Below are 26,412 nucleotides of genomic sequence, written 5' to 3' on the forward strand. Positions count from 1 at the left end.
TGTGAATGCTACGTTTTTGAATTAGTGAATCAAGATTTTATTATTTTTTTTAGCTCACAGTATGCTTCATTTCTCTCATATACCTTGTAAAAAACAATATCCATTTTTAATGGAGGTAACTAGCGAAGTAAATTTGAGCAAATTAATTTTTTTGTGGTTTTAATGCATACACTGAAAATATTGTCTTAACAGGAGAGCACTCTGCATGGAAAGACATGGAGGAGACAAAAACTAGCTTTCCTTACAGTTAATAAGATGTAAATGCAGGACTGAATGTTATTATGTAAATATCTTCTGGGAAAACCATTTGATGGATTACTCTAGCAAAAAAAAAAACAACAAATGCATGAGTGATGCTGTGGTGCCCATCCTGGGCAGTGGTGGATTTCTGCTAGTGACTAGAAGCTGACTCACTACTGCTTCTCTCAAGAGACAAATGTTTCTACAGCTTCTGGCAGAAAATCAAATGATTTTCCAATATACCCAAGAAAGAGATAGCCATTTACACTGTTTTTATTTGATAGGGACAGGGAAATTTCAGCATATTAAGTGGCTTGAAAAACAAAGCTTATAGTGTTGTAACTTCCTTTTTTTTGCATTATTAAAACAAAATTAAAAAAATGGGGGGGAGTTGTTTCTGGTTTGTTTTGGGGTTTTTTTTGAGCGTGAGGTGGAATTTCTGGAATAATGTGTAGAGACTTGTCAAGCAAAATCCCCTCTCTAGATATTAGTGATGACTGGCAAAGCTTTATTCGCTATAGCAATGGATAAATAGAAATGTTACTCTCAAAAGCATCTATTGTAAATGACTAGGAAAAGTCTTTACAAATCTCTGGAAAATTAAAAGTCATACATAAGATTCCCACTGTAAACTAATTATTTTAAATTATTTTAGTAAAAGGAAAATGTTCTTTCTAAAAACCTAATTTAACCAATGGATTTCCTGTAATATGTCTTTTAATGGATTTATTATTAATAACCATGGCAACAATATAACAGAACTGTATGATATAAGGATGCAGAATCATCATAGAATCACAGAATAGTTAGGGTTGGAAAGGACCTTAAGATCATCTAGTTCCAACCCCCCTGCCATGGGCATAATGACCCATTCAGAAGCCAAACTTTTGCCTGTATTTAGTCAAGAATGTTAAAAAATCTGAGCATGCTGAAAAGGAGAGCTGAGAGGTGAATTAAGTAGAAGGAAAAGTAAGAAAAGAAGATTATGCAGAGATTTTCATTATTAATTGATCTATTGCAGTGTTTCAATTAAAATATAAAAAAGGGATCTCTAAAGATATTAGAAATGGTGCAGCACTGGAAGTTCAATTTCTGAGTTGAAAGATTCCAGAAATCATTTGGGGGGTGACAAGGTTATATCATTCCAGATCTGGAATCATTTTCTGTCGCTAATGAGATGAGGCTGCTCAGAGTCCAGCCTTAGAAACAGAGACTATGGTCCCCTGCAAGCTTGCACATCGTAGTGGAAATCATTCTTGTACAATATTGCAAGGGGCTGCTGAATCAGTCATCACCAGACCATAAGTGTGCAGAGTTACTGCCATCACTTACAGATATATAGCTGCACAGGTAGTGGGATTTTGTAAAACAGAGAGGACGGGTGTTCTTTAAAGAGGTTCTGCTATGCCATGGACTCAGCAGGTAATTTCAATAGAATCCTTCTCAGGTTTATACTGAACAAATTTTGTCATTCTAATTGATACTTTAATAAAAGGTAAGTAACCTAAGCATAGCATGTACATAATACTATCTTTCTGAATTACTCAAGAAAAAAGCAATGGCATTGCCCTTAATACAAAATTTTTAAATCATATTCATTGAGCAGTGAGTGCTCATTCAAGATTGCTGATAAACTGATTAAATCATAGAATCATAGAATAGCTATGGTTGGAAAGGACCTTAAGATCATCAAGTTCCAACCCGCTGTCCCTGTCCAAGACAGGGACAACTCACACTAAAGCATGTCACCCAAGGCTCTGTCCAGCCTGGCCTTGATCACTGCCAGCGAGGGAGCATTCACAGATTCCCTGGGCAGCCCATTCCAGTGCCTCACCACCCTAACAGTAAAGAACTTCTTCCTTATATCCAATCTAAACTTCCCCTGTTTAAGTTTGAACCCATTACCCCTTGTCCTATCACTACAGTTCCTGATGAAGAGCCCCTCCCCAGCGTCCTTATAGCCCCCTTCAGATACTGGAAGGCTGCTATGAGGTCTCCACGCAGCCTTCTCTTCTCCAGGCTCAACAGCCCCAACTTTCTCAGCCTGTCTTCATACGGGAGGTGCTCCAGTCCCCTGATCATCCTCGTGGCCCTCGTCTGGACTTGTTCCAACAGTTCCATGTCCTTTTTATGTTGAGGACACCAGAACTGCACACAATACTCCAAGTGAGGTCTCACAAGAGCAGAATAAAGGGGCAGGATCACCTCCTTCAACCTGCTGGTCATTCTCTTGATGCAGCCCAGGATACAGTTGGCTTTCTGGGTTGCAAGTGCACACTGCTGGCTCATGTTCATTTTCTCATCGACCAACACCCCCAAGTCCTTCTCTGCAGGGCTGCTCTGAATCTCTTCTCTAAATGAGCACATAAATCTCACAGGAAATACTAAATATTATGGAGACAACACTTTGAGTGGTTCTTATTCTCTCTGTTATTAAAGGCCTGATGTGGCTTTCTTTCACAGTGACTACCCCAATTATCTGAGGACTTTAGAATTCTTTCAGAAGTTTTGATTACAGCCAGTGGCATCCTAAAGTAGGCCAGGGATAAAAGATATCTCACAGTTCGTGAATAATTGAGTAAGCTTCTGTATAACAATGAAGTGCCTTATGAAACGCAAATGTTTGTTTGCTGTGTGCTCACATCTGCACCTATTTATCTATATTTATAGGTAAATTCATATGCTAATGCTTTTTCAAACACTGAGACACAAACTGTCTGTTGGTGTAATAAAGGAAAATGCTGCTGAAATGAAGTGGAACTGTATACTTTTATACCAGCTCTTAAAGTAGGTTAAAAAAAGGAAAAATTCAAATGCAAGTGTGTACCTTTGTTTATGTACACACTACATCAGGAATCCTCTTCAATCCATTCCATTCTTCAGATCTCTCTTCTCCCTAAAGGTCTGGGAAAAAAAACATGTCATTAAATTGAAGGAGTAACAGTCTAAAGGTAAAACTTTACGGTTCTTCTTGCTATTCAGTGTTCGCCTTTAAAAGGTAGGCCGCTTCAGTCCCCCAGTCTATGCACTGAAGCCTTTGAATTCATACCAGTGCTGAAATCTGGGAAAAGGCCTAACAACAAAGGTGATCCGTAAAGATCACAAGCATGTTGCCCACTAGTAAAAGGGTCAAGACCTCCCTCTTGAATTTTGTTACTTTAGCTGCAAAGCTTCAAACTTGCTTCCATGCTGTCCTAGATTGATATCCAATAGAAAAAGACTGAAGTTAGAATTCAGGAGGGCCTGCTTATTTGTCACTGAAGGGATTGCTTTGGTGCATGCATTAGATGACCTTTTACTCTTCAAAAAGCTTCTTGGCCAACTAAGACAAAACTTCTGTAACTTGATCACCAGTTGTCAAAAATTCAGATCACCTGTAAAATGTGGATTCTGTGGCTACTGAAACCCACCGCCACTGATGATGGAGCCTGTAGCTTGATCTGGTTTTTATAAAGGGAAGTCTTTGAGGACCATTAAGGGAGGATAATGAAAATAAGGAAATCAATAAAAGATTTGAGATTAAGACAATGGGTTTACCCTCATAAAAAAAAAAAATTCTTAGGAAAAGACTTTCCACAGAGGAAGAGAGATGAACTGAAAATACAGATGGATTAGAAAAAAAAAAAAACAAGCAAAAGCCAAAACAACCCAGATCCCAGAAGAGCCATGAATATTATTAAAAGTGATACTTTTATTAAATGAATAAATACGTCCCATTTGAACATTTGGGGCTATTGCTTTTAGTAAGGTCAAAGTGATGTGGATATCCTCTACCGATGGGTAAAGCTTTTCACACCATAATGTTATGAAACGTTAATATGGGTTAATCAGAAGATAACTGTGGGAGCAGTGCTGTTGCTTTGATAAAGTAAGTTGCAACACTGCCAAGATATTGTTTAAAGAAAGTACTATCTAATAAAGATGGTTTATGATGTCCCACAGTGTAATGTCTTTTTTTTTTTTTTCCAAAAAATATGATATTGTCTTTGCTCTCCCCCAGGTCAGATGAAGTAATTTCTGAGATAGGAAGTATAGTTGTACAGTTGCCACTTTACAACCTTAGTAGAAAAAGCCTAAAACTTGTATGCTTTCTAAGTATACTTGCAGGGAATTTCATTAAATGCTATCTTTTCTTCCAAAAGTCTTCATAATTAAACATATTGATACGGTAGTTCAGTGGTGGGGTTTTTAAAAGAAAACACTTACTTTGTGTGGTAACACTCATTTGAGATAATGGCAACAGAGTAGTAGTCAGCATTATTCTATCAGAATGTAGTTAATTAAGCTTATTTTTTATAATGACAGTATATGTGCCCTTGAAATAACTACATAAAAATCCATGTGTTATTGTTTATAAACTGTGCAAGTACTGAAAAGGATAATGAAGGAAGCTGTTTTCATAGATTATAAAACTAGGTTAATATTGTATCCCTTACTTGCATAACGTAGTCCAGAGGATTATCCTTAATCAGCTTCCCTTTAAACTGCAAATGTATTCTTATTTGATAATTCAGTCCTGATTTATACTTCTGTAATGGCAATACTATCAGAATGCTTGGTAAATAGTCTGATAAAGTGCCCTTGTTGCTGAAAAGTACATTTTAAACAGAATCTAGTGTGTTTCTCATAAAAATTAGAGGATAATATTGTTTTGGTTTGTGCTTTTTGAAGGATTTTATTTTTCACAACTTGCTCCCAAACGTTAATAATCTTTGTAGTTTTTCCTTAGAAAGTTTATCATTTAATGAAGTGAGAAAACTAGATGTTGTTGTCCAGAAATGGTCACATTAGTGTTTATTTCAGCGTTGTATTTTCTTTTCTGTGCATACAGGTTTATACTGACTGCCTGCTGGTTACTGTATTCTGTGAAAAGCAAAGTATCCCAGTGGTATCGATACTCTCACAAAAATAGATTATAAACACGAAAGCTAGAAATGTATGGAATGATTTCTGAAACTTCTCTAACAACAGCCTTATAATTCTTTATGTATCCAAAGTTCGTAGATTTACTTGAATTCAGGAATTGTTAAATTTGGCATGCATGAAAGAAATCAAAGGAGGAAAGTCTACAAAGGACTGACAATCAATATGTATAAATTGATGAATTTTGATTACTTGTGTAGAAATAATTGATGTTCTCAAAGTTTTAAAGACTCCTAAAATAAAATACTGTAATTTTAAAATTTCCTTCCAGGTCAACTATGTAACTGAATGCATGTGGGGTGCTGTCCACCTTTAAAGAAAAGCTAATATAATCCACGGGTTTCATTTGCAGATTTTCAGGCGTTGTTGGTTGGTTTTCAAGAAGGCTTCCAGTAAAGGACCCAGGAGACTAGAAAAATTTCCAGATGAGAAAGCGGCATATTTCAGGAACTTTCACAAAGTAAGTCATGCCTTTCTCATGAACTGAATTCTCGCCTCTTTATTGCTGTTCCTGGGAAGAGCGTGTTCTTGATATGGCTAGTTTGCAAAGAATATAGTAAGGATCAGGTTGAAAAAAAAAATTGCGACACTAAAGGCACACTTAAGCATCTGTAAATCTCAGTGATACAGGTGAGATATCATGCTGTTTTTTTCCAGATGAGCACAAACCTCCCAGAGTGTGTGAAGTGGCAGACTGATGGGTTTTTTTCCTTTAAATATTAGTATTTTGGAAATGTGAAAAAAATGGCTGCTTAATCAAATGTTTAACTATTAGTTATTACCTGAAAATGCCAAATGCCTCTGTTGTAATGGCAACACTGGTTGAATATGTAAAATTTTTCCCAGAACTCTCAAAGATTTTCAAGCTCTGTTAACAGCAAGGATTTTTAAGGCTAAAAAAATCAGGATTCTGAATGAGATTCTCCCTGCTTTCTCTGTCGCTGTCACTTATGTGATGGAAAACAAGATATTTGAGCACAGGTTTTTCTGTCTTATAAGTTACTGTTATCAGCTCCCCAAGTCAGTCGGTAGATTGCAAGTTAGCTAATCTTAAAATAGGGCAGGGCTCTGTGCTTGTATTATTGTCTTCTATCTAGTCACCTTTAGCTTTATGTCTTACCAGCATTAGATGTTACATTAAAACTGGCAAGTCTAAATACAAAGTTGACTTAACCAAGGTCATACTGCAAGCACTGGAAGAGTGTGGATGTAAGTCTAGATCTCTTGAAGGCAGGTCTAATGCTTTTTGTCAAAAAACTAGAGCTTTTATGATCTAGTAGCCTCTTTATATGTTTAAATGAAAAATGGGTATATAATAATGAGCATGCAATTAGCCTGTGAATGTTTTCTAAGAAAAACAACCTAACCAAAGCTCATCTCCCCCTCAGCCTGGTTGGCTAGACGTAGCCAACAGGCATCTTCTGTTGCAGTCGATAAAAGACAAAGAGACAAAGGCATACACCTGCCAAAGACCCCAGAGTATAAGGGAAATGTGCAAGAAAGAAAGTAGAAATTAGCACATTTGCATTGGAGTTTACTGAAGAGGAAACTGGCGTGCTCTGGTGTAGGTATGCATGGGAGGATTCTGCTGAGATTTTTCTGTATCATAAACTTGATCATAGATACTTTAACCCCAGCTACACAGAATGATCACTTGCAAAGTATGGAGAACATATTCACTCAAGAGCCTAAAGGGAATTTAGAGGATTACATAGCTGAATTAATAATAGTAGTCCATAAACTCCAAAATGGGAACCAAGAGAAGTGAATTCTTCCATTACTTGTAAAATCTCCAGTCCTATTAATGCATGCTTCTCTTTCACTAATAAGGTAAATAACCTTCACACAATGTGAAAGTGGTGTGAATTAGGTCTGTCCCTGACAAGATATAGCTGTCTTGGAGCAAGAGCAGCTTGAATTTGTCAATGCTGGTGTGCTTACCCTTCAAATAAATAGGTGGTCTGGCATCGAGTTCAAGACTTACTGTATGAAAGATTGTCACTTCAAGATTATGTCAACAACAGCTATTTCTAAGATTTTGAATTTCAAGTTAGCAAGATCAAAGTAGGATAAGATTTTTAGATTTTAGATTTTTTTGTTGGGTTTTGTTTGGGTTTTTTCCGTGTTATTATGTTCGATTCTGATGTGCTTTATATAAACCTGTAAAAGCAAAATAAAATAAATTGCACAATGTTTTAGCAATAACTTCTGATAGCCAAAAATATCTATGGAACAGATGGTCTAAAGCACATGTTATATAATATGTGTCCACAAAAATAAATAATAATCAAGAAAGAGATTAGCAGTAGCCTACTAGCTGTGATCTGCTAAATCAGATTTGTGGCCAGGCCCACACAAGGGGAACCACATTGCACCTTTTCTTTCACTGCTTGATTGTCCTGAAGAAACTTGTGGAATGCTAAGTACTGGTTTCAGAAAATGGTGATTTATGTAATTCAATCCCAGTGATTTATGACAAGTTCTTATACCAGCTGCAGCAGTTTCTTGACTGGATCTAAGCAATAAGGTCTCCTGCGCACATGCACAGAGAAGCATGCACCCAGAGTTTCTATGAAGCATTAGCAGTCCTGTTGTGTAAGAGATGGGAGGGGACAGGTTCTTCTTCTGCTTAAAAACTCAGTATGCAGGAACAAGATTCTTCTACAGCACAGTTACTAGTCTCTAATTGAAATGGCCTTAAACCATGAGGTGGTTATTTACTTAAAAAAAATTTCAAGGTAAGTGAATTCCTGATAACTTTGAGAAACACCAGATTTCACCAGTCATCTATGTGATAGCCCATGCTATTCTTAAATGTAATTACAAGTCCATAATGAAAACCAAATATATTTACATATGGTAGCATTATCATAATCCTATAAGAACTTCTTTCTGACTGTTTCAGCTTACCCAGTTACTTTTGGGTTGGTTGGCTGTTTTTTTTAGGCCACCACCAGGTTGCCTAAATAAAGGTTCTTATTGCTTAAGAAATGTGAACTAGCCTACTGTTTATTGTAGTTTAGTCCAAGACTCTTGCTTGTTGTGGAGCATTTCAGCCTCTTATGTTGTTCCTGGTCACTACAAATACGACATTATGCAAGTATCCTTATGGACCTCTAATCTAGAATGCTACTACTATTATTCATGATTGTTGCATGGCTTCTCAGATGCAAAGACTTTCTCAAAAGGAAGTTGGATAACCAACTATGATTGTTAGGCTTGAGTTCTTGTGCTTTTGTGGTAAGATATAACACTTGATTTGCATCCAAATTTGAATATTATTTGAATTCCCCTTCCTCACTTCCTCATTTTTTTGTATAATGTTTATGCTTTCTGGTTTTCAGATCTGTCTGGTTTTGGTATGTTGACCATTCTGCTTGAACTGTTAGTTGATCTAAATTTCCTCATGAAGTCTTTATTTTCTCATCTGGTTAAACTCACTCAAAAATTCATATTAGACGAAAGCTGAACATGAATACCTTGTGAAGATCTGTTCACATTCACCAATACCAGATTTTTTACTTTGAGAACAATTCCAGAGTTAGACTATTTTGTCCTTTTCCTCTTCTTCACTTATCCCTGTTCTTTAAAAGTTTTATTGCCTAGAACTTTTTCCAAAAAGTTTCAGAATAGTGATGCCAATGTAGTAATTTCTTAGGAGTCCAGTGAATGTGTAGGCATGTGTGCCTGTTAGTTTTGAATAATATTTTGTCAATTTTTACCTGCAAAGAATCGAGTATTTAACAATCATTTTCTCTAAGTCTTAGCTCTTTGAAAGAGGTGTACCTTGTGTCTGGTTTTCACCCTTATTTTGCTGAGCCTTACGAAGCAGAAATAACTAAATTTTCCTGAAACTATATCCCCTTTTTTTTGCCCATTTTGTAATGCAGTTCCCTTCAAATATTTGTTTGCAGCACTTTTGTGTAATATCTTGTCTTCTAGAAAAATCATCTGATTGGTATGGGAAGGCTACAAAGTACATTGCTTTCATGGGCAGCTATTTCTCGGCTGATGGGATTAAAATGAACTCTATTTAAATGAATAACTGTTAGTAAAACTACTCAGTTCTGCACACCAAACAGTAAGATTTGCAGTAATTATCAGATTCCTCTTAAAATATAAAACTATTTGAACAATGTAATCATTCAAAGCAAGCATTCTATGCACCAAAAGCAAACTGCAGGAATAACTGAGGCTCTGCTGATTATAAAGTTGTTAATAGAATCTGAGCACATCAAAGGGCAGCATGCAAACTAATAAAACAAAATGTCTTTCAACAAAGATTGTATTAAGGCAATAACATCTTCTTTCCTTTACAATGTAGTGAAGAAATCTACAAGTTGAGCATGCTGATAGAACTTTTGAGTTCCCGCAAGCTCAAACCTAAAATGCTTAAATAACACTATGAATCTCTTCCTGTGTAGGACTCTACTAATCTTTCAAAACCTTGAAGACACTTCTAATAGTAATTAGAAGTGTCAGTTCACATGGTATATAAAGAATGTATGTCAATAGGTTATGTGAAGTGTTAAAACAAGGAGGTAGATAGAACAATTTACTGTAAAAAAATATTTGGACAGTGAAGGGTTGTTTAAACATTTTAGCGGAGGGGGCGGAATAAAAATTATGATCTAAAACTCCAAAATGTCATTGACCCATGGAACAATTCAGGTTGAAAGGGGACTTCTGGTTTCCCTCTAGTTCAGTCTCCTACTCAAAGCAGCACCAGTCAGATCACATTGATCACAGCCATGTCCAGTTTTGAATATCTTCAGGGATGGAGGCTCCATGACCTTTACCAAGATAAACATGAAGTTCTGCACTGGAGACCTAATAACCAAAGTAGCAAAAGAGTCTGAGGACTCAATGACTAGAGGGCAGCTCTTCTGAAAATGCCTCGAGTATCCCACTGGGCAGTGATCTGAGCCTGTGCCTTGGCAGCAATGAAGGCAAACCATGTCCTGGGCTGCCTCAACAGGTGTATGGGCAGCATACTCTCCACTGAGTGCATTTTAAGCCATACCTGGAATATCATGTCCAGTTCTGGTCCCCTAGCTGCTCTATTCAAGATAGCCATAAAAAAAAAAAAAAAAAGGAGATGGTCCAGCAGAGGGCAAGTGAGGAAACTGGAGGTTGTAGAAGCTGACATGAGGAAAGGCTGAAGGATCTGGGTTTGCACTAGTGAAGAGAGAAGGCCTGTGGGTATCTAATTACAGCTTTCCAGTTTTGATGGCGGTGACTGAAGTGAGAAATGGATGTGCTCTCTTCTAAAATGTGCTCAGGGGAAGGACAAGAGACAATGGGCAGAGGTTACTTCAGAAGAAATTAGCTGGATATAAGAAGGAAAAAAAAAAGTGCAATGGAAAGAACTACACATTAGAGCAGGCTGATCAGAGAGGTCAGTATTTTCTAGCTTGAGGAAATCTTGAAGACCTGAAGATCTGTCTTGGCAGGGCCCTGTGTAACCTAATCAAAGGCTCTGCTTTCAAGGTTGGAACAGATGATCTCCAGGGGTCCCTTCCAACCTAGGCCTTTCTATAAACTATGACGTATGTGTCACTGAAGTTTCTATAAGCTTTTGATATACCCCTGTGTTGCACGTATTTTGTCAAACTGCTCTTGCCCTCTCTTGAGCATATTTCAGTTATTTCTAGTGATAAAAAAAAAAATATACTTAATCTTCCTAATGTTTCTTAAAACAGTCTGAAGAGAGCTATTTCTTTGAAATTTTCTGGTGTTACTGCTTTATAGTAGAGAACACAATGGTCTGTATGTCAAGTTATATATATTCTGGTTTTGCCATGAAAATCTGTCCACCTTTTGGCAAAGTTTAAAACCTTTGCACTCTCATGTTTTGTGCATATTTGTTAGAAGCACTTCTGAGTTTGGCGTTTAAAATGTCTCATGTCATTTGTAAAGCTTCATATATGATGAACATTCAGATAATTTTCTCTCTTGAGTAATGAATATGTTCCCTCAAGTTCTTTCAAGGCTAAAGCATGACATTCACTCTAATAGCTGCTTGTCATTTCTGAAGACTAGTTTGTGGTCAGGTGTTTGAGATGAGATCATGGAGCCATTCTCTGTATGTATATACTCTTGACATGGAAAGAAAAATTGCTGAATTAAAGCTTAGAGAAAAAGTAGACCAAATGTTAGAATGTGGAAGAAAAGTAAAGGAATAAATCCTCTGGCAACCTATAAGAGCACCTTATCAATTAGATATCTGAGAGAAACACCAAGAGCTTCAGGCAGTTCAAAGCTGGCTGTCGAAAGAATTGATACGAGAAATGCTAAAGGGAAGAATGGAATGGGAAAATAGTAAAGTGTATATTACTAAAGGTAAATAAATCTATTTTAAATGAATTTGCACAAAAACTATGAGACTGGTGCAGAAATAAGAATCTGACAATGAAAAGGAGGTGGACCAGGAAGCAAAAAGTATGGGTATGGTTTGTCTCTTCAGCTCAGTTATATTTGTTGTAAAGAGAATCAGTGCAGCAGCACAGATTCACGTTAAGAAAAAGCAAGAGGGCTTGTTCAGATTTTTACACCAAAGCAAATTGCTCTCTAATAACACTACATTATTGTTGTGGGCAGCTGGGAGATACGTATGCACCTCTCAGATGTTTTCCTGGAATGACAAGTTCTGAGATAAGAAGACCCTGTGTTTGGAAGCAAGGGTTTCAGTACCAGGTACCCAGATGAAGCTGCTGGATAGGTACAAGAAGAGAGACTGGAAATAAGGTCTCTGAAGGACGTACCCACTGGTCCTTGCCGGAAGATCAGAATAACAATTAAGCTAAGTTATAAAACAGCTGGATTCTGCAATGGAGATTTGCACTAAGCTGCCCTTCTTAATGCAAGTGTTGTTGAGAAGCTGAATCCTGGATATCTCAAATTAAGATCAAAAGTTTAAACTTTTTTTTTTTATTTGTTTTTATCATAAAATTTCTTTGGTCCTTTCCTGTCAATATAATCCACACCTCTCAGAATTGAGGAAGGTGTGAAAGGAAATTGGTATTTGTGAAACCATCTGTATGAAATATACTTGTGTGATGGCCATTATGGAAAAACTATGAGAGAAACCAAAATATAATCAGTGTACCATTAAGTCAGAAAAACAATGAAGTTACAAGAATAAAACATAATTTATAAAGCCTCTATTCAACAGAATGGTATTTAACATTTATTCTGACTGATATTAAAAACCATTATGAAAAATCAAATACGACGGTATAATTAAGACAATTATATCATAATATGCTTAGAAGAGGTGCCGATAAACATAAAGGGATTTATTTGTCTTAATATGGAGAAGGAATGCCATAGGTAAAAGACAGGGGCCCACTACCATACAAACACGAAAATGATAGAGTAAATTTACAGAACTAGCAGTCAAAGTAACATTTAAGACTCCCTTTCCTAGCCTTCAGCACTTGACTCTGCATTTATTATTCTGCTTGCAATACTGTGTGTGTCCACTTTCACTACTCAAGTGTAGAAGGTAGATACACTACATAAATAATAAAAGTTCTTGATGAAAGTTAAAGACCTAATTATTTGCCTGCTGTGTATAACACTAATAAAGAAATGTTATGTGAAGATTTTTTTTTTCCTTAATGACAACATTTTCCCTTGAAGCTCTATGAATTACATGTCTGTGTTGTTGGGAAATGTTTACATTTTGATGTGGAAATGGCAAGAGGCGTGGTCCCTTATGCAATAGCTGTAAAAGGAAGCAGGTACAAACAGCAGCTTATGGTATATGAGGGAGGGCAGACAGTTTTGACACTGTAATTTACTTTCTTTTAATAAAGGGAGATGAAATATAGTAAGTCTTAGGAGGACTAAATTTCCTGTAAGGTTTTGATTTGCTTATAGTAAAGGAGGCTTTGCAACATAAATAAAGGGCAATTTATAATGAAAATTGGCAGAAAGCTATCGAATTTTTACTTCATAAAAAAAAATTTTAAATTCAAATCACTGGCTGATGAAGGTTCTTAAAAATGAATTAGAGTTGAAAATGTAGCTGCTTGTAATTGTCATACTAGATATTAAAATTAATTTTTCCCCAATGGCAATTAAGCTAAAAGAATTTTCAAATTATCATTTAACAAATTTCAGTTAATTTTAGAAGCAAATAAAATTAAAACATTTCATAAGGTTTGTAAAAAATTTAGAACTACTTAAAAAAATCCTAAAAACTGTTGCATTTCTGTTCAGAATCTTTCATTTTCATCTTTTTCAATTTACTGGCTTTTTTTTTTTTTTAATTTTTCTTCATTTCTCCCTATTGCAATTTTCTCTTTTTCACTTTTTTCTCCTGAAGGCCTCTGGACCACTTTGAGCACGTGTAAATACCCACACATGTACAGGCATGTGCTGAGTTTAGTTTAATTTAAATAAATTTTCTTTCTACATCTGGTATTTTTGCATCTAGTTGGTGCATTTTTTTTGAAGAGCATCAACAATTTCATAGGCAATCTGGTGCTCTTAATATTTCCTTCAGAATTTCTAAAATGCCTGTAATATATATGTTTATATTTCAGAATAGCATCAAAATACCAGTTTTGGCAATGTTGAATTGGGGTGGGGATTATTTTTTAAAGACACTGAGGCATATTTACACTCTGTAAAAATCAATGGGGGTGAAGTTTTTTTGTGCTGGGTTTATATTTATCATTTTAATCCTTTCTCAAAACAAAACAAAACAAAATTAAGCTAGTGGATATGTCAGTGGTTGTGCTTTTATATGCACAGTCATGGGCTTGTACCACTTGCTGTTGTCCACAGGCAACTGAGTGCTCTGCTTGTGTGGTTTCCTCACCTTTGACAGCAAGCAAGAGCCAGAAACAGTGAGGGCAAAAATGATGATGATGATTGTCCCTTCTCCTTTCCTGGCTAAAGTAATTTCTCTTTTTCTGAATATAGTTCAGAAATGCCCAGCATCAGAGAGGTCCTTAAAACCTGGATCATGAGATGCCTCTCAACCATGATTTTTTTTCTCCCATGATTGGTACAAGGAAAGTTAAGCCAGCCTTTCCCACCTAATTTTGACTCAAGGCTTCCCCCATGGTATCAAGATTGGGCTGAAGGGTGCTACAGCCTGGGCTGAAGGTTGCTACAGCATGAGCTGAAGGCTTTCACAGTTTGAAAGGAATAAGAAGGGGAGTTAAACCTAGGGTTCAGCCACTGTCATAATGTACAGTATAGATACAGCCAAAATAATTTATGTGCATTGAAAGCCTATGGTTACTTGCATCCTTTAGCACTCCTGACCCAGTTTGTCAATGCAGTGAGAGATTGCTCAGTTAGGGTTATACCTAGCAGTTTAATAGGAAGAATTATATACTTATCTACTACTGCATTCAGCAAAGTTATATTTTGTAAGCATGACTTTGCTTGTAATTTGGTTTGAAATGTGGTCTGTGCTAATGAACGCTTTTTTTTTTTACTGACCTTATCTAACAAGATAACTTTGGGAATTATTGCGAGTTAACCAATTTAAGTAAACCAAAAGGAAAACTTAAAGGCATTTTTTGAAAAGTACATTTCTCCTTTTCTTTTTATTCAAAGACCAATAACATATTCCTTTTAGTTAAACAATACCTTTGAGCAGAAACTACGAAAGGTCTGGACATAGTCATGTACTTTGAGAATGTTACAAGTGAAAACTTTTAAAAATGAAAACAGTTTCTAACTGTCCAATATATTTTAGTAGCCTCATAAGGCTATTAAAACTCATCTAATGATCTAATTCATTTACAGGTTCATTCTGAAGCATTGTCTTATTGCTGTACTTGGATAATTAAACTACAGTAATGAAATGCCCCGTTTTGTTTCACAGTGCTACTGCTTGCATACCTAGTAACTCTAGCAGGAAGTTTGATACTGAAAGTATATTTTTTTAATTTTAACTGAAACTTAGAAACATAATTGGGAAACCTACTTTATTTCAGTTGTGAATCATCTTCCCTCTCTGCCTTCTCTCTAGTGTGGTGTTATTTTTCAAGTGTGAACCAGAGTTTCAAATTAGAGTGTTCTTTTAACATTAAGGCATTAGTTATTTAATTTTTTCGTGAACACTCAATTTTACAGAAGGTGGTTTTTTACCCCCTTTATTTTAATGTTATACTAACACAGTAGTCTGGTATTCAGCTTGCACATCAAAATGAAAGGTCAGATTGGAAAATATATTTCAAAATTTCTTTAGGACAGTAAGGAAATGAGATTGGGGAGGACTGTGATTTTTGTATTATGAATTACTCTATAAAAATACCCTTTGAAGTATAAAGGCACTTCTTTCTCAGTATGTGTTTTAAAATCCTAATTAAAATGTTTGAAAAGGGAAGAGATCCATATGCACACGAACAGATCAGATTTGAACTATTCCTTTAAAACACCAGGCTAACAGCCAAAACCAGAATAATCCCAGTAGGCTATTTGATATTATGGATTAGGCAGCAGTTCAGTCCTGGCAGAACCACATCATCACAGTTTGAGAGGAAGTAGAGTAACTTGGCTTGGCAAAATTACTTCTTTGCCTATTAAAGGTAGCTGGTATTACTTAATATGCTTGTTCTGCCCTGGTAATTTTAATTTACAAACACTGTGAAACAATATAGCATTTAAAGAAGCATAACAAAAGCTAGTCAAGTAAATTTGGTTTCCATCCTCGATTTTTTTAGATTTCATTGAGACAAAGTAAAGAGTTTGTAGCTGCTTATGTGGTAAGTGCTCATTAAAAAAAGTGGAAATTTAAGGATGTTATTTTATTTTATGTTCAGTTTAAATCTGCATTCTCCAAAAATGCTGAAAATTTAAACATTTTTGTGTTTGCCTTTTTTTTTTATCTCAGTTTTATCTGGGGGCAAGAAGAAACTATTCAGTATCCCTCTACTATCAGACCTATGTGTATTTTTTCACATCAGACTTCACTTTCTTGCCCTGACATCACTGTTTTATACTTAGTCCAAATTATTTTTAATATATAAATTCATTCTGTCCCCTGTTTTAGGACAGGTAAAATTCTTTGTGCTGTTATAGGTGTAGTTTTCATTTAGTGCTTACAGGAATGAACATTTACTTGGTAGCAGTTTCTTAAACACTTATTCTTCTGAAATAGCAGCTGGAGACCTGCCCCAGAGGCATAATGTGGAGGCTGATACGCCACGTCTTGGCAGAATTCCTGGAGAGTGTTGTTACCATAACAACTCATCTTCCAAGGATAAATCTGCATGCAGAGATGGGAAAACTGTTCTGTTTTCTTTGTCGATTGGTTTTGCTTTTATATGATCTTTCACTTTTCTGATCTTGAGATTTCTCTTCTTCCTTATAATGTTCTTCTTGTAATATTGTGTTTTAAGTTTTGCTATTCTTTCATGAAATAAGTGGTTTTTTTCTTCTGCCTCTCAGAACGTTTTCACCTTGTCTTGTTTTTCTGTCGTTTGTATCCCTGGTCATAGAATGAATAAGAGAATTGTTAGGGTTGGAAAGGATCTTAAGATCATGTAGTTCCAAACCCCTGCCATGGACAGGGACACTTCACCCTAGACCATCTCCCAAGGCTCTGTCCAACCTGGCTTTGAACACAGCCAGGGATGGAGCATTTACCACTTCTCTGAGCAACCCATTCCAGTGCTTCAGCACCCTCACAGTAAAGAGCTTCTTCCTTATATCTGATCTGAACTTCCCCTTTTTAAGTTTAAACCCATTACCCCTTGTCCTATCACTATAATCCCTGATGAAGAGTCCCTCTCCAGCTCCTCCCTCTTGTTGATTGCCATGTGTGTTGTTATGCAGAATATGCTGAAGTCAGGAAAATGTATTTCAATTTAAATAGTTTGAATGCCTCATCTTGTATCAGTTTTCCCAAACCCATAAAGGTTCTAATAGCCTTGCAGATCTGTTAGCCTCACTTTCCTAGACTCACAGGTTAATTCGTATGTTAATTCACCTCAAGAAGTATCTTGTCCAACTCCTGCTCATAATAGAGCCAGCTCTGAGGTCAGACATGGTTGCACAACTTTATCCCAAGAGTTGGGTCTCTGAAACCTCCAGGGACAGAGACTGCAGCATGTCTCTAGGTGGCCTGTCCTGCTGCTGGGCTTGCTTCTCCTATGCAACCTGAACATCTCTTGTCTCAGTTTATGTCTGTTATCACTTCCTTTCACCAGGCACAGCTGTGAAGAGCCTGTCTCTCTCCTTGATAACCTCCCTGCAGACAATGGGAGGGCGAGGGCTGCTGTTAGGTGCCCTCAAAGTGCTCCCTGCTGCAGGCTGGAGCAGCCACTGTCCCTCAACCTCTCCCCATAGGGTGGGTGGTCCAGCTTTGGCAGTCCTGGGGCCCTCTGCTGAATTCGCTCTGGTTTATCAATTGCACTGGGTCCCAAAACTGGACACAGTATTGTAGGTATGATCTAGTGAGTACTGAACAAAGAAGAAAAGCCACTTCCCATGATTTACTGGCAGTGCTTCGGTTGATGTAGCCATTTCCCCAGTCCCAGAGGTCTGTGTTTTTCAGGCAGCATGCTGCCTTTTTTTCACGAGGCAAAATCACATTCAGCTCTGATTGAAGCTATACCAAAGCTTGTACTCTGTAGCAATTGGATTTATCCATATAAAAAGTGCTGCCGTTAACTGCAGATACCATGGCTGAAAACTGAGCTGAAGGGAGAGGTTTTGTATTTTCGAGGTACTCCTCTCTGTACTGCTTTCATCTTCAATGTACCAGCACCACATTTTCTCCTTTGCCAGCAGCATTCAGCCAGCATATTAGTGCCTTCTTTGCCCTTTTCTTGCTACGATAGTTAGCGTAGCTCTTGCTTCTTATATCCTTCTTTCTCTTACTAGAAACATCCATGATCTTTCTGGTTTGAGGTGGTTCTCTGCTGTCTGGGCATCACTCGCTACAGTTCCTGCTCCTTGCCACTATGTTGGCTTTTGCTGTGTTACATTACTGCTTGCATGGTATTACACAACAGATGGTAGTATGTGGGCCATTTTTAAGTAATAAGATGATGAACAATTACGTTTTGTAGCTCTCTTCTTTTTATTTTTGCTAGATAGAAATTAAATGACAGGAAGATAGTGTGCAATGCAAAACAGAATCCATTTATGCAAATTCAGACCTTTTCCTCTGCCCAAGCAATTTCCAGGACTCTGCACAGTGGAAATAACTTCAGTAGGTGGAATCACAGAATCATTTCCCTCACCATTTCATATGGGAGGCATGTGTTTGGAACAATTCAGGCAGGATACAACCCAGAATGGAGCACTTGAGATTTTACGCATAGTTTCTGTGGGGTTTTGTGTTTTTTGGACCTCCTTTCCTGTGTACTGTGGAATTATATTTTTGTAGTGATACAGACGTAATATGTGATTTAGAAGATTGTTTTCTTATAATTGTAGAAGAGTTATCCAATCTTTTAAACATACAGTTTGAGCACCAGAGCCCTAGATGTGTTATATACATATAGTATTTACATGCCCATGTAGCCAGAAAGTGGACATTGCAGATCCTAGATGTTCAGTTCCCTGACTAGAACAGATTCGTAGTACAGTAATCAAATAAATTTCTGGTGTATGTCAGTGATGAAGCATGATGTATTCAAGAGAAAATGTGTACTGAATTGTCCCTAAAATACTTAAAATACTAAAAATACTAAATGAAGTCCCAAAGTAATTAGAAAAATTACAAATTACACTGACTGTTAAGAAGCAAGATCCCAGTCAATCTGAGCCTTTATGTCAATTAAGTGTGCTTTATAATTTAATAGCCTTTCACATCTGAGAATATAATCAGAGAATCACAGAATAGTTAGGGTTGGAAAGGACCTTAAGACCATGTAGTTCCAACCCCTCAGCCGTGGGCAGGGACACCTCACACTAAAGCATGTCACCTAAGGCTCTGTCCAACCTGGCCTTGAACAATGCCAGGGATGGAGCATTCACAGCTTCCTTGGGCAACCTGTTCCAGTGCCTCACCACCCTAACAGGAAAGAATTTCTTCTTTATATCCAATCTAAACTTCCCCTGTTTAAGTTTTAGCCCATTACCCCTTGTCCTATCACTACAGCCCCTAATGAAAAGTCCCTCCCAGCATCCTTGTAGGCTCCCTTCAGATACTGGAAGGCTGCTATGAGGTCTCCATGCAGCCTTCTCCAGGCTGAACAGTCCCAACTTTCTCAGCCTATCTTCATATGGGAGGTGCTCCAGTCCCCTGATCATTCTCGCATCCCTCCTCTGGACTTGTTCCAACAGTTCCATGTCCTTTTTATGTTGAGGACACCCAAACTGCACACAATACTCCAAGTGAGGTCTCACAAGAGCAGAGTAGAGGGGCAGGATCACCTCCTTGGCCCTGCTGGTCACGATCTTTTTGATGCAGCCCAGGATACAGTTGGATTTCTGGGCTGCAAGCACACATTGATGGCTCATGTTCATTTTCCCATCGACCAGCACCCCCAAGTCCTTCTCTGCAGGGCTGCTCTGAATCTCTTCTCTGCCCAGCCTGTAGCTGTGCCTGGGATTGCTCCTACCCAGGTGTAGGACCTTGCACTTGGCATGGTTAAACTTCACAAGGTTGGCATCAGCCCACCTCACAAGCGTGCCCAGGTCCCTCTGGATGGCATTGCTTCCCTCCAGTGTATCAACCGAACCACACAGCTTGGTGTCATCGGCAAACTTGCTGAAGGTGCACTCAATCCCACTGTCCACGTCAGCAACAAAGATGTTGAACAAGACCAGTTCCAACACCGGTCCCTGAGGGGCACCACTCGTTACTGGTATCCAGCTGGACATTGAGCCATTGACCACAACTCTTTGTGTGTAGCCACCCAGCCAGTTCTTTATCTACTGAGTGGTCCACCTATCAAACTGATGTCTCTCCGATTTAGAGACAAGGATGTCATGCGAGACAGTGTCAAACACTGCACAAGTCCAGATAGATGACTTCAACTTCTCTACCCCTGTCCATCAGTTCCGTAGCCCCATCACAGAAGGCCACCAAATTGGTCAGGCAGGATTTCTCCTTAGTGAAAGCATTCTGGCTGTCACCTACCCCCTTGTTGTTGTAATAATTAGGATGCCAAAAAGAAAAGCAAAAACCAACAAAATTCCCCAAACATTTTAAAGGGTAAGTATCTTAAATTGTGTTGACAGTGACTGTTTTCTCATATAAAATATTTTGCTACCATAATGAAAATGTGATCCTGCAATTATTTCCTGAAATTTACCAAGGTAACAAGTGCACTTTGAATAAGAAGGCTGTAGATTGCTGTAATATGTGTTAGAGACTCCCAGACAGAAAAAATATGCGTGTTTTTCCCATGTAAAAATAAGGTGTTACCATGGAGGATTTGTTATAGCCAGTGTGGGAGAGTTCTGAAATGGCAAGGGCTAAAGCATTTTTAGAGACCGGAAGTTTGTTACTAGCAATCTGTTATCTGATATCTTCTGGCTAGCCAGAGGTGACTATCCAGTCCAAAGTCTGGGTTTACAGTTTGGAGGTTTTATTTTCCGTGTAACAATCCTGAATAAATTCTTTGATCATCAGCTTATCCCTGGGCATCTTGCATGGATTTAGTGTATTTGCTACTGGCCACCACAGACTGCCTTATGTTAGTAATTTTCCTGCACTAGGGATTTTATTTACTAACAAGCTGCTGCATGACTTTATGGAAATTAAAAGATGGTGTTTTAGCTGGGGAGAAGTGGAGTTACACTTCTGGAATCTATCAAGATGTTTTTCAGATGATTTCCAAGTCTGTTGACACAGAAATGCTCTAAAACTAATATAGACCAATCCTTTAGTGTTTCTTGTAGCTCAGTCCTCTGGCATCAGGCAATGGTTGGGCATTCTGCAGGAAGCAGGGAATTGAAGCTATTTGGTATTAGCATCAAAATTAGAATCTTCGTGCCAAAAAATTACTCCAAGTTCCTGTGAACCTCTGCAGGTACAAGTGATTATCATAAGATGTAGGATAAGGAAAATCCTCAAGAAAAACAAGGATTATTTTTTTTTCCTAAGTGAGGTCATAAACTGTGTTTTTCCTCAGATCCTCTTATCTTTTGACCATATAACAAGAGATCTGTTAACTGCTCATTCCTTCAGAGGAGTCCTTTCCAGCTTTTTTTCTTGCTCTTAAGGTTGATGCATAGCTCTATATTGTATTCATTTGTTTTCTTTTGAAAGAAATGTTGGAACTTTTTTAAAACAGTCATAGTATAGAGAAGCAGACAGCTTTTCTTTTTTTCATTTTTTTTTTTAATAAATGGTTGATCCACTCGAATATATCTAGACAGAACTTAAAAGATGTTGATGATTTGTTTTATTATTTCTATATAAAATTTACTTAAAGAAAACAAGTAGACACTCCTAAGGTGATGCTCCTTTTACATGAGATGTTATACCAACACAAAACAAATTAGGGTTTTATGCTTATCTGCATACCAAGATAAGGAAAAACAATGAGTATGAGAGGAAGTGCATTGCATTACTTGAAGTGCTGTTTGGATAGTTCTTAAGTGCTCTGAAGCTGCAGCATCAGAAAACTAACTATAGGGTCTTTTGTATTTTGGTCAGTGTTTGATGTGCCTCTGTAAAGAAGTTTTGGATTTTGGTGAACAATCTGAGACTCACCCCAAAAACCTGTGTGCAGATCAAGTGCGTTTTTCAGCTGTGCTGATGTGGAACCCTTGTGGGGATCCAAATTCCTGCCTGTGAGAGGAAGCAGGTTCCAGAAACCAACACTGATGGGTAGCCTTGAGATTCAGGTGCCTACTCGAGTTTAATTTTGCAGGAATGAGATGCTGCCTTTACCAGTCCTACCTTGTAGCCTTTCAGGGTCATGTCCTTTCATCAAATATTAACCAGAAGTAAAGGTGTTGGATGTTTCTGATATAGCTATGTCATCCCCAGCCTCTCCAAGAAAGAAAGAAACTGTTAGATGTGGAAAAAAGTGGAATCAACAAAGCTTGGCAAAGAAAAGTTTGTTATGTAAAAGTTAAATAATTATTCTATATATTTTCTTCAATTAGTGTTCAATTATTTGTTATTCTAGAAATAAGTAAAATTAGGTTGGGGACTGATACAGAAAAAGAAAAATCAAGAAACCAAGTAGAAGAAGAAAAAAAAAAAAAGCAAGGAAACGTGTATGTGGGCTGCTAAGTGATGGACATATGAGGCAGGAATTATTGATGAGGAGTAGGAGAACTGAGAAATGGACCAGGCGCTAAAAGTCCCTAACATGTACCATACTAAGCACCATATGGAGTACTACACTAAATGGTAGCACCAATATCTAGTAGATTAAAAAAATAAATACCTAAGTTAGCATGCTAATGGTTTAGTGAAATTTTTTAAACTGTATAATATTAGTTTAACACAAAAGGATCTCAAAGGTGGGTGTCAGGAGGATGGTGCCAGACTCTATTTAGTAGTGTCCAGAGACAAGACAAGGAGTAGTGGCCATAAACTAAAATACACAAAGTTTCAGCATAAGAACTTTACATTGAGGGTAGCAGAGCACTGGAACAGGCTACCCAGGGAGATTGTGGAGTTTCCCTCTCTGGAGACATTCAAAACCCACCTGAATGCATTCCTGTGTAACCTTCTCTAAGTGGCCCTGGCTTGGCCACCTTGGGATTGTATTGTCTTGGGGTTGGACTAGATGATCTCCAGAGGTCCCTTCTAACCCTAACAATTCTGTGATTCCATGATCTATTTACCCTACTGGAAGAAATCATAAAGGATAAGGGTAGGCAAGAAATCTGTTTGCAAAATTACTCACTGAGCAGGTATTTTATTTGTTGTGAAATTCATTTTGTTCTAGAAGGATACAAATGCAGGGAAATAGGAAAACTGATTTTCAGTTTTTGTTGGTTTGGGTTGGTTTTAATAGTACCAAAGTTTTAGACAAAGTATAATCCCACAATGGGAATGTTTCCTTCTTTTTTTTGTGGGAAGTCTAGGTAAGACTCTTTCATGTATTAAATTAAATTTTCCCAGTTGCAAATGCTCTAGATAGTTTCAGACTTTCTATTGCTGCAAAGAACAGCAATATTTTCACTGAACTACACTACTTTGTCAACAAGTCTGTTATGATAGCACAGGGAGCAAATTTTGATATAACATTTGTTGCTTAAAAAAGTAGATTTGTCTAATGCACTACTCATAAAAAGGGTCTTCTTTTTTGATAAATTTTCAATTTGATTGGTATTTAAAACCTTCTTGAGGTTTGCAAAGAGATGGTCGAAGTTGTGTTGAAGGAGTTACAACTTTTATAGGGTTTTTTTTTTTGTCTTTTCAGTAGCATTGATACTTTTTTCCTCTTTAAAAAGGATTATTTATTTATTAAAAACAACAACAACAACAAATTAAACCACACCTTTAAAAATCACTGAGAAAAAACAGTCTGGTTGCCAAGGCAAAGTTTGTTTTTCCTTCATACATAATAATATAAACTCTCAGGTGTTTATTCATTAATTGCAAATGTTCAGCAAGTAGGGAAATGACTCATGCTTCATCAGCATCAAACCCAGATTCTGGAATTTGATTAACTTCAGTTCGCTCTGTCAGTGGGAGGATAGACTTTCATGGTATCATTACTGTTGCCTCTGTCTTTCTGGTCTGATTCTGGAGGGAAACATACTGTACAATTTCAAAAGAGAAACATGGAGGAAAATATTCATATCTCTATTTGATATTAAAAATTAGATAAACAATAGAAATACTGAGGGGCTTATTTGTTAGTTTGGTCCCTCTCATTTTTAGCATCAACTAGTGTTTCTGAGATGTTAACTGGTGGGATTTTTTTTCTGTCAACCTGTTGACTTGCCCAACAGGGAAAACTAAAACTTCTTCAGCTTGGAAAGGGTTTGGCGTACATGGATCAGCAATATGCTCTTCCCACAAAGGAAGCTAGTGGTATCCTGGGCTGCATTAGGAGAAGTGTTGCCAGCAGGTCGAGGGAGGTGATCCTTCTCCTCTAGTCAGCACTTGTGAGGCCACATCTTGCAGTGCTGGGTTCAGCGCTGGGCTCCCTAGTACAAGAGGCAGATGGACACACTGGAAAGAGTGCACTGAAGGGTCACAAAGATGATGAGGGAACTGGAGGATCTCTCCTGTGAGGAAAAGTTAAAAGTGCTGAGACTGTTAAGCCTGCAGATGAGAAGGTTTATTCATTGTATACTCATTATTGAGTATATTCTCTATATGTGAACAGTTTAGAAGACACAGACAGGCTCTTTTCAATGGTGCATAGTGACAGAATCAGAGGCAACCTTAAAAATGTGGTGATACTAATTGGCATAATTAAGTTGCTTCCCTTAACCAATAAAACACTGATGTTCCTATATCAGGTAACTTATTTGATGCAGATTCTGAAACTGATCGAAGTTGTACAAATAAGAAATTGAAAACTATATTACAGAATAATCACAAAGCTGTCTAAATGTCATTGTAATAACTATGTCTCCAAGTAGAACTTTATTAGAGAAGTAGACCTTTTACTTTTCAACATGTTACATTTTATAGAAGGTTCTGCAACTTCAGACTCTGCCTGTTTATGGTTTGTTATCAATTAAAAGGCTTGTAAATTACCTGGGGGCAGGGTGATTATAGTAAAAATGGAGTAGTTGTGGTTAATATTTTTATTTGTACTATTTATACGTTGGCCTTAAATGCTTTTCTTCATTTTAAGGTAACTGAGCTGCACAATATCAAAAACATAACTAGATTGCCTCGAGAGACAAAGAAGCATGCAGTGGCAATTATCTTTCATGATGAGACGTCAAAGACATTTGCGTGTGAGTCAGGTAAGCAATTGGTACCACATTTCTAGCTTGAATAAATAAAGTTGCGGATCAAAGTTTTCCTCGGATGAATTAACTTAAAACACCAGATAGATATATTTAGCTTAAGAGAATCTGTTGTCAACAAGAACTTCAGAGTTTGAGGTTTAGTTTTGTGGGGGTTGGTAGGGTTGGTTGGTTGTGTTTTTTTAGTATACTTTGGGAGGTGCTGGGGCTGTTACAGAGCTCTTTCTTCCATTAGTTATCTTTGCATGCAGATGGTCTAAAGACTGGAGATTTTCAGCTGAACTTGTAAAACTGAGTAAAAAACACCTATGAGATGTTATTAAGTCAACATGTGAAACATTCTTTTTTTCTTTTCGTTTTTTTACAAAGTTTTGCTGTAGGCACTTACTAAGCTAATAATTATCATGCCTTGCAAATAAGAGGTAAATACCAGCTAAAACCTCAGGATATCATAAAGCGAAATGTCAAGCAGTCTGTGGTTTGCACAGATACAGGGTATAATGAATGAGTGAAGTTGAGAATAAGGCTTGGTCATCATGATATGTAATGACAGGTAGTTACATGTGAGTCATTGGACACTGCACTATTAAATTACACTTTCTTATTGAAATTGCAGTTGTACATGTATGTGTCCTAGGCTATATTTTATCAGATTTATTTTTTTTAAAGAATGAGAATTTTTTTTAATGATAAAGTTTCTGTTTGTTTAGTGACATATTTGAAACTGTGCATTTTTAAATGATACATTAATATTATCATATAAACATTGCATGGTGTGCAATCTAAGTCAAATACAGTGAAACAAAATTCAAGAAATATGGAGAAGGTAAGTTAAAAGTGAGTAAGATGATAAATTATGTGAGTTTTGTGCCAAGAATTGCAAACTTTCATATGTACATGAAAGTACAGATTTGCAAAGATTTGTTTGTTTACTAATTTCAAAACACGCATAGAAATTTCTGGCTTTCTAGGATCAGTTTAACAGCTTATTAGATAAATAGTTCACATTAAATATTTTAATTTCTAACTAGTAGAATTAATAATGACTCTATAATATGGTTAATAATCAAGTAAAACCATTTAAATAATATTTCAACAGCACTGAAATCGGTTCTATGGAAACTTTTCCATTTGCCCATGTATGCATTCCCCTTGATCTCTAATGAAAAGATATTTTTTCCTTCCCTGGAATTACTATAGTGCATGCATATTTGAAAAGTGACAGCAAATCATAACTTCAGGATTCTTTCACCAAAGGGGCAAGCCTAAGAAAGCCCAGCATGTCTGGCCCACTCATCCTTTCTTACTGTAACAAATGTGATGCAGCTCCTTAACCCTGAGCCCAGTTGTGTACACAAGACCATAAGGTGCTAACAAGATGACAATATGAGATGCCCTGCCTCAAGGCTATGTTCTGTGCAAAGG

The 26,412-nt window shown here is 37.2% G+C and overlaps 1 protein-coding gene across 1 annotated transcript in view; it reads left to right on the forward strand.

The window, feature by feature from the left end:
* Nucleotides 1-26,412, forward strand: part of DOK6 (docking protein 6) — a 240,545-nt gene that overhangs the window by 84,898 nt on the left and 129,235 nt on the right. The window contains exons 2-3 of the mRNA XM_061364653.1: nucleotides 5,516-5,623; nucleotides 24,870-24,984. Of these exons, the coding sequence (XP_061220637.1) occupies nucleotides 5,516-5,623; nucleotides 24,870-24,984 (223 nt within the window). The remainder of the gene's footprint in view (nucleotides 1-5,515; nucleotides 5,624-24,869; nucleotides 24,985-26,412) is intronic.

Source organism: Neopsephotus bourkii, unplaced genomic scaffold, assembly GCF_033783945.1.
Source record: "Neopsephotus bourkii isolate Nb327-2 ecotype Australia unplaced genomic scaffold, CSIRO-AGI_Nbou_v1 NB_1248, whole genome shotgun sequence".
Classification (NCBI taxonomy): Eukaryota; Metazoa; Chordata; class Aves; order Psittaciformes; family Psittacidae; genus Neopsephotus; species Neopsephotus bourkii.